Source organism: Phodopus roborovskii, unplaced genomic scaffold (genome assembly GCF_943737965.1).
Source record: "Phodopus roborovskii unplaced genomic scaffold, PHOROB, whole genome shotgun sequence".
Lineage (NCBI taxonomy): Eukaryota > Metazoa > Chordata > Mammalia > Rodentia > Cricetidae > Phodopus > Phodopus roborovskii.
The window spans coordinates 10,462,029-10,475,748 of NW_026125489.1; the positions used below are offsets into that span (position 1 = coordinate 10,462,029).

Sequence of the window (13,720 nt, forward strand, 5' to 3'; positions counted from 1 at the left end):
CCCCCAATGGGCGTGGTCAGTGCCACAGAACTATCTCACTACATAGGGACATAAAAACCATGATTCCTTGGCACTTATGGAAGCAACAAGTCTTGAGTGCAAAAAGGAAAATACTAGGAAAAAAAAAAAAAAAAAAACCTCCAGTTGTTCTGCAATTACATTGGCAAGGGTTTCCCTAAACATCACTTCCGTCAAAAGCATATTAACAGCACTGAAACTTACATGTTACAGCTTCCTAAGATATGACTGTCATGTTCGGTTAGAAGCTCTCAAAGCACAAGTCATGCTCACTCTAATTGGCAGACTATACAGACACTTTGAAAGAGTCCATAATGGCTGTGTCTGCATGTCAAACTAGTTTTGATGAATTCTGTTTGCATGTCATTTTATGCTCTAACAACATATTTACGCATATGTATATAATTTGTTCTGTATCTTGTCACCAGATAATCAATTTGATGACCATGTTCACCCTTAAAGATCAACTCTCTGGTTATAAAAGTAAAAATAAAACCAGGATTTCTGTAAGAAGACAAAAATTGCATTCATTAAAATTGCAAAGCAAAAAGGTTTAAAATAGAAAGAAACCCTCATTCAGGACTATTTCGGAACAATCTAGTTCATAGGCACTGACTAGGACATGAAAAAAAAAAAAACCACATTCTCACTAGGAGATGCTGGGTTGCTAAACATTCCACGTGTTTGACTAGTGATGGATCCAATTTATCTCCATCAAAAGTTTAAAAACAACAGCAGAGTAATGGCTATTTGGGCAAAGCTGGCTCTATTCTTCTCCTACAATAAGGGGTGATTTCAGTTAAAGCAACTGTAAGCTTTTCCTACAAGTGCCTTGATATAATCACTGCTACATAACCTAATATTCCATGGGGGGGGGAAGTTTCCCACTTACATCCCAATAGAAAGACACTGAGTTGCCCACCCTTCCTCCTAATGTTTTCATGTGTTGATAGTTGAGGTATGCAGAGAGAAACCCCGGCATCCACTGCAGGAAAAATTTAGTGTGTGCTATATGCTGGTGACAAAATCATAATGAAAGGCTCCTCTCATGTTTCTTGATTATTGCTCCGCTTTCATAAAGTTGTTTTTCTTTGAGTAAGTGTCTGTTACAGAGTGGAGCACAATACAGTAAGAGCAGCACACTTTGGGGCAATGACAATTGGAATAAGTCATGAAGACCGAGAAACTTCAGCGTTTGCTGGAAGAGGAACAATTGAAGTCAGCTCTGATATGGAGAGTCAGATATCCCCCAGTTCTTAGAGAACTGAGTTCATTGCTTGGAGGGGAGGCTGGCAGGAATGTGTGTTAAATTCTAAAAAAGTTGTACACAAAGACTAAGAGTTGCCCTCTTGGAGGAAACCAGAGTACAGAAAGTCACCCATCTGCCTAAAATGCTAAAAAGTGGGAACTTTCCCTCTTTCTGAAAGAAGTTCCTGAAGAAACTAAGTCCCATGGGTACACACTGAATAATGAAATAGATTTAGCAAATCTAAATTTTATGTATGTTGATTGTTACAAAAATAATTATTCATAAATAGTTACAGTGACAAGAAACTGTCATCCTTGGCTTTTAAAAAAATATTGTCTTTAGTATTCAAAGTAACCTTCTGCCCTCCACTGCTGGCGATCATTTATCTGGTTTTTGTTTCTATATATTTGCTGAGTTTTAAAAATATCCTTTAACTTAACTGTTGACCACCAGTTTTCCTCTTTTTTTTTTTTTTAAATTTGAGGTCAGCTTTTTCAGATCCCACGTGTGAGAGGGATCACAGTTTATGTAATTATGTTCTGAAATCTGCGTTTAGTTTCTTCAATAGAAACTTGTTAGCTAAGATAACCTTTCTGTTTATAAGACAGAAGTTTATGAGTTTAAGGCCAGTCTGGTCTACAGAGTGAGTTCCAAGACAGCCAGAGCCACACAGATGGATCCTTCTTAAAAGCCAGAAAAAAAAATAACAAGTATAAAATACATATTTTAAAAAAGACAAAAGTTCTGCTGTAGCTGTTGGTGGAGGTATGACTTTCATGACATGTACTCTTCAGGAAAAAAAAAAAAAAAGATGTGACCAACCTTTGAAAAACAATAGTCCAACAGTCAATATATATATATATATATATATATATATATATATATATGAGATCTATTCCATCTTCACACATAAGAACGTTTGCTTTCTAATAGGATAACTCTTCCATTTTCCAGTTATTGAATATATATTGACCACTATAAGATTCATGCTATAAGGTATTATGAATTATTTTTCTTAAACATCAAGCTATTGGAAGAACATTAGCACAATATCAAACCTATTTTATAGATTAGGGAAGGGGGCACAGAGAAAGTAAACAGTACATTATGGGAGAGGGGATTCAGATTCAGGCAGTCAGATTTTAGAGCCTGAGGTTATTGTCTTGTCTTTGTGACAAAATAGGGCTTATGCGATAATCTAATTTTTTTAAAAATACAATTGTGTCATTTCAAAATATACTTGCTCTCATAAATTACCTTATTGGAGTATCTAGAATTCAATTTAATACATCGTGAGTATATCTTTTCCCCTTTTCTATTCTTATAGAAATAATTAGGTTTTTTTTTTTCCTGTATGAAATTCAATGTTTATCTTGAGAGAAAGCCCTTTTCCCAATATATGATCTTGTTGTCCTTGATCCTAACTTTTCCCTTCCTTTATGCACAAAAAGCTCTTCTTGTATCTGCAGAAAGCCAGACAGTCCTCCACATAGACTCCGAGCCCCGCGATCTAGAAGCTCTATGAGCTACAGATGGTAGGCAGGTCAGCTGGTCAGTGCACAGCAGAAAGTAGAAGGAAGGACCGTAGAGCTCTAAACGGCAGCCTCACTCAATGCCTGAACGTCTTACACCATGTGTCCCCCCAGCCAGAGAGACTTAAGGAAACAACATCTAGAAGGGTCTGGGTTATCCACCAAGCAATACAATGCAGTAGGCACTAACTATTTCAGATTTGTGTATTAATTTATTACACATTTTTCACTCACTATCAGAGAAACCCAAGTAAATTGATGTCTCATTTCCATGTCAGCAGGACTTTTCTGAAAATGTGATGCTGGAGACAATATTTAGATGAGTGTCTTAGTTAGGGTTTCTACTGCTGCGATGAAAGACCATGAACAAAAGCAGGTTGGGAAAGAAAGGGTTTACTTGGCTTACACCTCCAAAGCACTGTTCACTACTGAAGGAAGTTGGACAAGAAAGTCAATCAGTGCTGGGACCTGGAAAGCAGGAGCTGATGCAGAGGACATGATGGGTGCTGTTTACTGACTTGTTTCCTCTGGTTTGCTCAGCCTGCTTTCTTAAAACCCAGGACCACCAGCCCATGGACGGCCCCACCCACAATGGGCTGGGCCCTCCCCGATTGGTCATTAATCAACAAAAGCCTTGCAGCTGGATCTCATGGAGGCAGTTCCTCACCTGGGGTTCCTTCCTCCCTGATGACTCTAGCATGTGTCAACTTGACACACAAACACATCACTTTGAAGCCATGACACTTCCTTTCTTATTCATCCTAGGACCTCAGATAAAATTTATAATTTTAAAAGTCCCATAGTCTTTAAAAATTCAAACCCATTAAAATTTCAGTGTCTTTAAAATAGTCAATGTCTTTTAAAAATTCAATCTTTCAGCTGGTGGTGGTGGTACACAGACCTTTAATCCCAACACTTGGGAGGCAGAGGTAGGTGGATCTCCACAAGTTCAAGACCATCCTGGTCTACAAGAGCTAGTTCCAGGACAGCTAGGGCTACACAGAGAAATCCTGTCTCAAAAAAACCAAAAAACCAATCCAAACAAACAAAAGTTCAAGTCTTTCATCTATGGCTCCTTTAAAAATCAAAATTAAATTAAATACCTTCTTCAAGAGAGAAAAACCAGGGCACCGTCACAGTCTGAAACAAAGCAAAACCAAGCTCCAACAGTAGAAATAACAATGTCAGTTGTTTGAGATTCACTCACAAGCTTCTGGATTCCTAAGGGCTTGGGTCACTTCTCCAGCTCTGCCCTCTACAGCACACACAGCTCTCTCCTAGGCTCTGGCTGGCTCCACTCCACGGCTGTTACTGTTCTTGGTGGTCTCCTCAAAATGCTGGGGTCTCTGCTGCAACTGGGCTGTACTTCAATAGCCTCCTATAGGCACTTTTCATGGTACCAAGACTCAGCTTCCCAGCACGACCCCTTCAGTCCTGGGCCTTCAACTGCCACTGAGCTGCGTCCTCACCAATGGCCTCTCCTGACCTCTCACAGTGCCAAACCTTAGCCGCTCTCCAAGACTCCTTCGTGCCTTCAAACCCAGTACCACCTGCTGATGCTTACACGTTACCAAGCCCTGCTGCAACCAGGGCTGCCTCTGGAACACAGCTTCCCTGTGCTTGCAGCAAAAATGTCCCAGATTTCACCTCAACGATGCTGGTCTCTTTTTAATCACCTCCAATTTCTTAGCTCCTGCTGACCAGCTCAATTGTCCCAGTAATGCAAAGGTTTCACTTTAGTAGTTCTGGTGTCTTGTTAATCATAGCTGATTCTTCAGCCCCAGCTAACCAGAACCACAGAATCCTACATCAAAATAGAAAATGGCCCTGACAGAGACTTGAAACTTCACAAGCCAGGCCTCCATCCTCTGCACTGCTCTCCACATTCTTATCTTCCAGGCTCCCACAGAACAATCCACAGAGCTCTCAACACTCAATGGCTTTTCTAGCCCAAAGTTCCATTCCCCAATGCTCCCCAATACATGGTCAGGTCCGTCACAGCAATACCCCACTACACTGGTACAGTCTGTCTTAGTTAGGTTTTCTATTGTCAAAACATCATGACCATAAAGCAAATTGTGGAGGAAAGGATTTATTTGGCTTACACTTCCAGACCATAAGACCATCACTGGAGGAAGTCAGAACAGGAACTCAAGCAGGGCTGGAACCTGGAGACAGGAGCTGATGCAGAGACCACAGAAGGATGCTGCTTACTGGCTTACTGGGTTGGGCTGTCCTTCATTAATCACTAAGAAAATACCTTACAGCTGGATCTCATGGAGGCATTCCCTCAACTGAGGCTCCTTCCTCTCTGATGACTTTGGCTTGTGTCCAGTTGCCACCCAAAACCAGCCAGAGAGAAAGTATTAGGAGGAAGCTTTGGGGAATCCAGAGATGTTTTAAACTCTGTGCTTAACAGTTTACTTCATGTATGCATCTATTCACAAATGTAATAGATGAAAAACTGCAGATGCCACTCAAACGCACAACCTATACCAGCCTGTCCATACTCCTCAAACATAGGCTCAAGCATAGAGCAGAGAGATTGCTTGATGTCAGTTAATTATTAAGTGTCTTCTCTCCTTCCCTAATCAAATAATCCATATCAGTTGCATATCTCTTATTAAAACAGCACAGGTTTGTATATATTATCCCGTTTAATTTTTAAGCACCACCCTGCAATAAGTTATTCATACGATCATTTTCCCACAAAGAGAACTGAAAACGCGAAGAAAACCCACCTGTGATCAAGAACACAGCGAAAATTGCTTATCATTGAAAAATCTATCTTAGATTAATGGACCAATGAACTCCCAACCCAATTTACAGTGGCATTGCATTTGGCACACCCCATAATATGCACAATACAGGTCTTTATCAGATAAAAGTTACCCAGTGGTGGGAGCTGACTACTTATACATACAGTGTCCTGCTCTGTCCCATTTCCGTCAAAAACTGGATCATTAATATGGCAAAAAGGCCACAGGGTCTTGTTCTTTCTGCATGTATATATTGACTTTAGGCCAGTGAGTCATTCTGGGTTGCTCCCAAGAACTCCCTGTGCTTTTAAAATTGTCTTGAACCATTTTCTCTTATTTAAGTCAGAAAACGGGCTTTGCTTTAGAGTTAAACGTGGAAAACATAGCTCATACCCCAACTGACTGGTCATTTGCTTCAGTGCAACTAGACAGATTGATCTAGCACTGCTTAGTGTAAACGATTAGTTTTGCTTTGCCGCTGGCCCATGCAGCTGCATTTTTAATGACTATCACTGTCTGCATATATCAAAAGGAAATGAGATTTAATTGTGAGCAAAGTCTAAATAGTCATTATGAGTAAAAATTATTTAGATGAAAAGTGCTAATGTTCATAATATAAATTAGCTAATCGTCTTTCTGTGGCAAATATCATTACTATAAGAGGCACTTACAGTAACATTATATGGTACATAAGCATTAGAAATTTTGATTTTAAAATAGCTTATGATTAATTTTTCCTTTGGCAAAGCTGTTGGGAAACATCAGTAAAGTTCCAAGTATGTTAACATTTGTAAGGACTTGGATCTTTCCGATTCCCCCTTTGAAGGAAAATGGAGCTTTCTCTCTTTTCCCCTCTTTTGAATTTGACTTCACAAAATAGTTTTCAATAGATGTAACAATAAACTTACCCAAAACTATATCATCCATGTTATGATGACTAGTAATGTAGTAATGGTGATAAGAATGAAAGTTTGGTGTATGGTCTTATGTTCTTTTAAAAGTGACTTTTTATAATCCACAAGGAAGCCTTCACTCCGTGTATTTATATGTGCTTCATAAAAAACGTGATTGAACAAGATTTTATTTATTTGTTTATTTATTTATTTTATTCTTTGATTTTTTGAGACAGGGTTTCTCTGTGTTGTTTTGGAGCCTGTCCTGGAACTTGCTCTATAGACCAGGCTGGCCTCGAACTCACAGAGATTCACCTGCCTCTGCCTCCTGAGTGCTGGGATCAAAGGTGTGCCCCACCAACACCTGGCTTGAACAAAATTTTATAAAGCTGTTTATGCATTAAATGAGAGGAGGAAAAATTCATGCAACCACCCAAATACTCAGATATTTCATGCCCACGGTTAGATTCTTGTTTAGGGCAGGAAGAGGGCTGGATCATGTTTTAGTTTTATCATGATTTTGAATGTAAACTATGTCCATCTAAAACAGATGATAGGCAATTGACAGTCAGAAGTAGTAATACCAATAGTATACAATTATTATCCCATGTTGGTTATCTTATGCCTTGATTTTTTTTTAGACAAAAATTAACCAACTTGTACAAAAAAAATTATAGAAGGCTGTCTATTTACGTGGAGTTCATTGTATAACTGCTATATAAATCATACAATGCATTTGGAAAACAAACTTGTAATCTATTTGTAAATCAAAACTGTTCCTTATCTACTTCTCTGTAGCAAGTAAATATAAATTGAATTAAGGAAACAGTAAGGTCTCCTATGTTCATTAAGATAATGTATAATCTATTAGTATCAATTAATCATCATCTATTTTACCAAATACTCCAACTATATTTATTTATTCATTGAAAAATTATTGATAGCATAGTGAATAAACAAGAAATTTAGAGGAAGTAGTGACAATTACAATTCTAGCCTTCTTTGGAAGCATTAAAACATTGGTTTTATGCATTGATAGAGGAATGAACCTGCCTATGTTGAAAATGTAGGCAAGTTGCTTGAATAAGGTAGGGTGTCAAAGAAGGATTCAAAGTAGGCAATATCTAATTAAAAACTGAAGTTACAGTAAGAGGTAACTTGAAAACAAATTTAATGTGGGGCGTGGGGGGGCTTAGGAAGAGATAACATGAAGGAGGAGGCAAACTATGTCAATATGTATGGAATGGAGAGAAGGGTGAGAGAAAATAAGACTATAGGAAAAATCTGGTTGAGAAATACCTTGCACGACTGGATTTTACAGTAGCTAAAGGGAACAGCTTCGTTAGGTAATTATAAATGGACTCATGTGTTTTTAGAGTGTACTTAGGATATTATTATGAAGGACAGGTTTGACATGAGATTGTTAGAAGTAACAAGGAACCAGATCTCACGGGAGAGGTATGGACGTGGAGAGGAGAAGACTCATTTCAAGAACTGAGATCTTAAGATAAAAGCAGCACAGGAAGGCTGTTGTGCTTTGAGCACGAATTGTCCCCATGGGCTCGTGTGCTTGAATGCTTGGTGTCCAGTGGGTGGAGCTATTAGGAATGCTCCTGAAATCTCTGGGAGGTAGAGCCTTACCAGAGGAGGCAGGTTACTGGGGCAAGCCTTGAGGTTTTATAGCCTGGTTCCCCTTGTTCACTGCCAGCTTCCTGATGGGAGGATACAATGCAATCAGCCTTTCTTCTGCTCCTGCTCCCATGCCAACCATGATAGAGTGTATCTCCCTAAAACTAGTAAGCCAGCAAATAACTATGTCATTACTTAAGTTGTTTCTTGTCCTGTATTTTATCACAACAATGATCAAATTAGTACTGAAGGTCTAGGATGAGTTATTGGTGTCAGGCTTAAGTGATGCTGGGGATCTTGACTTTATCTCTGTGATGGAAGATTAAAAATAAGGAATTAAAAAAGCATGTGTGGACTGTAAACAATTTGATATTCCACTCTCTGGAGTATCCAATGGATCTAGGTAATAGTAAACACTGTGCTAGAGTTCAGGAGAGATTTGAGCTAGAAATACAGATTTGGGGATCTCTGAAATGCAGCCCTGAATATAATTATTCAATGAGATTAAGTAGAAAATAACAAAAATAATCTCTTGAGAACACCAACATTTAAATGATGCCCAGAAAGTAGAAACATTTATACAAAGCACCTGCCTTGTTATGTGGCAGTTTCCTTGGAGACTGAAACATTCTATCCTGCAAAGACATCCTTAAACTAGAAAGTAAACAACTCAAGATAGCTTCAGGAAGTCCCTGAAACTGATCAGATTCACTAGGCCCTCCCTCTCAAGAGTAAACATTAAAAGCTGCCAAGAGTAACTCTCAGACAAGCAGAGCTACAAAGAACACCCCGAGACCAGATCAGCTGCCCAGAACAGGTTTGTTTAGACCAACCAAGTAACTTAGAGATGACACTTTGCAGCCTGTTGTAGTTCAGGGTGAAGTATGCTCCAGGTTCCCAGCTTTTTTTGAACTGTGGTCTTTGATGATAGAACTGCCTTTGGGTCATTTTCTCTCCTGTAAGTAAACCTTCACACACATTCCTGTAAGTGACCGCCCCCCCAAAAAAAAAAAAAAAAAAAAAAAAAAAACTCATTGCTTCACCAAACTGGTATCCGGTGGTGTTCGTACATTGGTCTCTATCTAAAGTGAGTATACACGTGTGTGTTTCATCTCCCCAGGAAAAATCTTGTCACACAACACTTTAGGTACTAGATACGACCTCTGATAGATACAGTCAAAAGGAAATAGAAAATAGCCCTCAAGAGCTTATATTTCCATATAGAGAAGGAGAATGCAATAACAAAATAAACAAGAAAAGCATCATTTATTTTAAATGGTATGACTTCTAGGAAGAAGGCTGAGGAGGGAACGATACCAGTCTGAGAGAGAGCTAACACAAGAAATCACCAATAAAGAGGTAATATTTTAGTAAAATCTGAACTCATTAACAGGTTAAGCCATAAAATGGTTTTCCTTTGCAAGAAAAAAAAAAGCAAAATACATACATGCCTGGTATTTTCTATGGCCAGAGATCAGTATAAAGAAGACAGTAGTAGGGGTATATATGAAAGACAACGGTAGAGAAAGACCCAGAAGATCTTGGGCATTGAAAGAACTATGTTGGGTTTGGATATTCTTTGATTTTGAACTACCAAGGGGTTCTATAAAACCAGAGAGTGTCTTGCATTATTTTTCGGTAGTCTGCTCTTTTTCTTGAGCATGGAACTTCTGCAAATGACTCCCTAGATCCTTACAGCTCCATGACAGGAACTCTTTCCTCCTGGAGGACTAGACTAACTTGTTAAGTAATTTTCTGGAATAACTTTAAGGCATATCCTGAGGAAGTGTGTGTTGTTCAGGAAGTTCAAGGTGGAACTCTGAAGTCACATTTTCCAATGTTGAGGACAATGCCATGGGTTGCCTTCAGTCTTCTTCTGATCACAACATTTGGTTGGAAAGAAAAGCTTTTAGATGATAATTTTAAGGATATGAGAAGAAATTTACTCCTTGGCATTGAAAATACTACCACATTAGCATAGTCTCCTCAATTGGAATATGACTCACTGGGCAAAGGATGAGAGGGAGGACAGAAGTAAATACACTGTGGATTTTCCACACAATTATTCTTCAAGCAGTCTTATCACTGGCATAGCTTTTAAGTGCCCCTTGGATGTATATGATGTGGGCTTTTAAACTGAGATGCATTTGTGACATTGGTTTCCAGAAGGTGTGGAGATTAAGGACAGTTAATGGAAAAGGATTTGTCACCACTAACTTGATAGTGTCCTGTCCCATTAGATCTGGGTTTGCCTAAGTTTCCAGCAACTATTTTATGACGACAGAAATGATGGCATCTTTGACTGCTCCATAAATGGGAGAAATTGGCTGATGGGCTGGCTGGGATGTAGGTGTTCTCAGCTGTATTATTAGGGACTTGATTTTTGTGTAGGATGCAGTGATATATCTGGAAACCTGGGGTTCCCCTCCCCTCACTTCAGATTATGCTGTCAGTTGACACCACTGAATGTTGTTATTCTTACCTGTAAGATGAACAACTGGATGGACGATAAATACAAGCTATTTCTTAAGATCTGTAGCAATTAGCTGTCGTATGACATTCAACTTCTCTATCAAGCTGTGTGCTCCGCAGCTCCTTTGGCTTATCTTACCCAGGAATGACAACTGCATTGCACACTATCCTCCCTTAACACGGACATTACAAACAGATCACAGTCCCCCCCCCATCTAGACTGTCAGGAGTCAGACTCACTGTGCCATAGGCACTCATGTTGAAAGTAATTTGCAGCCTTATCATTAGAGCCATGGCTATGCCCCAGGCAACAATCCCCAATTCAGCTGAGAACACTTACATCCCATCCCATTATTTAATTTAATCCCATTTCTGGAGCATTCTGAGATACCATCATTTGTGCTACCATAAACTAGTTGCTGGTAATGTGGCCATAACTGATAGGGATCAATTAGCTTTTCAGCCTGGAGGCTAAGATGTACAAATGGCACTGTCTTTCTTTGTAAATCCAGCCTCAGCCCTGGTAGTGTAGCTCTCTAAACAAGAGATAAGCTCAGACATTCAACAAATAAAAGGCCTAGGGGGTCCTCGATCTTTGTTCTCCTAGCCACTTACTTTCTTATTACCTAATTCTTCGGGGGCCATAGATCAAGAAATCTGTGTTTATCTGAGTTCTGATGAAAAGCCCAAACAGTGTTATTAGGTAACTGTGATTCATTTTAATATGATGACAGCTTGTGACCCACAAATTGCTGTTTAAAATGAAAATGAATCCAAAATGAAACTAGAAGACAACTACAATACCAGACTTGCAATCTGCTTTGACAAAACACCCATCTGAGGCACTGTATTAAATACAAATACAATTCATGTACATGTAGCATACTGCCCCTGAAATCTATAGCAATTCACCTGTTGCCTTATGAAACTAAATTTGTTTGAATGGTCTTATTTTTAATCTTTTTTATAAATTAAGACAAAAATATGGAAGGTTTTGCTTTGACTTTGGTAATAGAACTCTAGGCAAAGATCCAGGTATCATTTTAGGCACGCAGGCTTCTAAGTTTCACCTCTGATGAAGCCAAGTTCTACATTTTCCTTATCCTCAGGGTTCATCTATAATAAATTAGTAATATTTTCTACACATTTAATATCAAGTCTACTTATAACTCTAAGCTTATAACTACCTAGCTTGCATAAACTGCAATCTTTAACATATGTAATTACCAAAAAATAACTTCACTGAAGTTTTTATTAGATAATTAATGACTTAATTGGTAGCAATGAAAACTTTTTTTTCTTCACAATTTTTTTTCTGTCTGTGGCACCATTAAATAATGTGGGATGTAAAACGATATGCATGCTTTTCATCCTATATCTTAACATTAAATAATTGTATGCGGCAATGAAATGATTTATTAAAGTTGTCTCCAAATAATTTAATAACCAAGTCATAGCTTTTTCTCCCACTGATTTTTCTAGACACTTGAAAACCCCACAATGTAATGTTGTAATTATAGTAATTAACATGCATTCTTAATTATAGCCTTATTGTTCCTATACACCGTTTGCTTCTAAATTCACAATGCATTCAGCAGTAGCTAGGATAAAAAAGTACTATATTTTGCTCTCATTATTACATACATGGAAAAAGAGCACCCACTCTTTCAAAGAACTACCACAAGGATTATAGTTTCACGGCCATTTTTTCTTGTGCTTATGCAGTTGACTCTGTGAAATAAATGCGTGTGAACAGATGAGAAGCAAACTCAAAGAAAAGCTACATGGCTACTGCTTGGACAACTGCTATCCCAGCAGGGTTCCTAAACCTCTCTGCCATGTTTTATTTAGGTGTGTGTGTGTGTGTGTGTGTGTGTGTGTGTGTGTGTGTGTGTGTAATAAGGGTGCAGTCCAGTGTGACACTAAATATAAAATTCCGAGGCGCTTTATCTGCTTTGCATCCCTAGACCAGACACTGTTTCTTGTATCGAATCTATTTTTACTTGGCTGCACTCTCTCGCTGTCTCCAAACCTGTGTTGGGGAGACAGTGATAACCTCTAGGTTTCCGAGTGCAGTTGGGTTTCTCTTTACTGACTGCGGATACTGACCATGGTGCTGAAAGAGGGCAGAGGCCGCCTTTGGAAACCTTTCTTGACTCTTATTGGTTCGGAAAGCTCGAGTGACTGGAGCAGGGTTGCTAATAAACCATGCATTTGGCTGTTGGGGCTGAGATATGGGTCCATCTGGTTACAGCCAGAGCATCTATGTGAGCGCTCCCTTGCTAACCCGGGAGACCTTATGGATGTAGCTGCTGCAGTAGAAAGGACTCCATCCAGGAGGATGTCTCCTCTCTCCTGCAAAATGCAACCAAGTACACAGCCTAGAAGCACAAGCGTGGGCTCTGGATGGAGGGGGAATCAAACCTATATTCAAATTTAAAATGTTCGCTCTTAGTCGTGCAAGGTAAAAAGGAAGAGCTGATTTTAGCATAAGTTTTCAGCCCTCGCCTTCCAACAGGTGCACTTTTTCCCCGTCAGATGCTATCCCAAACCTTCTTCTGCTAGGCAAGCCTTCCCGGGAGTCCTTAAGCATGCTTCCCTTCTCATCCTCAGCTCCAGCTCTCAGCCCCGCAAGCCCTTACCTGCAGCGTGAAGATTAAGAAGCAGGCACAGTGCCGGGAAGCAGACTGCTCTCCTCATAGTGTGTGCATTGAGGGGCGGAGGAGAAACTCCGCCGCGACCCCACTCCAAGCAAAGTGCTATTTGAGAGAACCACTGCCAAGAGTCCTCTGATCCCAGGCATCCGATGACTGGGTCCTCGACTGGGCTTCGCAGAACGGTGTGTGGCGCCGACAGAGCCGAGCACTGGCTTCACCTCCCTAAGGGGTGGGGAGATGGAGAGCAGGAAGCTGCCGGTGGTGGGGAGGCTGGCGGGCGGGGGGGGGGGGCAAGGCACTCAGAGCAGGCGAGAGCTTGGCCTTCTGGAAGCCCGCAGCCGGCGATGATAGTGGGGTGGACTCCAGCGCCAGCCTCGGAGCTAGGCTGCACCTCGGCTGCTGCTCGTGCAGCTAGTAGCAGCCCGATGCGCCGCAGCACTGAGCATGCCCAGCGCCGGCCCTGGCTTGGGAGTTTCAAATCGAAATTCCACCTCTCCGGGTTTTAGCTGAG

General features: G+C 40.1%; 1 protein-coding gene across 1 annotated transcript in view; it reads right to left on the reverse strand.

Annotated features, from left to right (window-relative positions):
- The window catches only part of Ptprr (protein tyrosine phosphatase receptor type R), a 198,239-nt gene extending 184,776 nt beyond the window's left edge, over positions 1–13,463 (reverse strand). Inside the window, exon 1 of the mRNA XM_051176224.1 lies at positions 13,195–13,463. Coding sequence (XP_051032181.1) covers positions 13,195–13,252 — 58 coding nt within the window. The 5' untranslated portion in view covers positions 13,253–13,463. The remainder of the gene's footprint in view (positions 1–13,194) is intronic.
- Between the last annotated feature and the right edge of the window lie 257 nt (positions 13,464–13,720).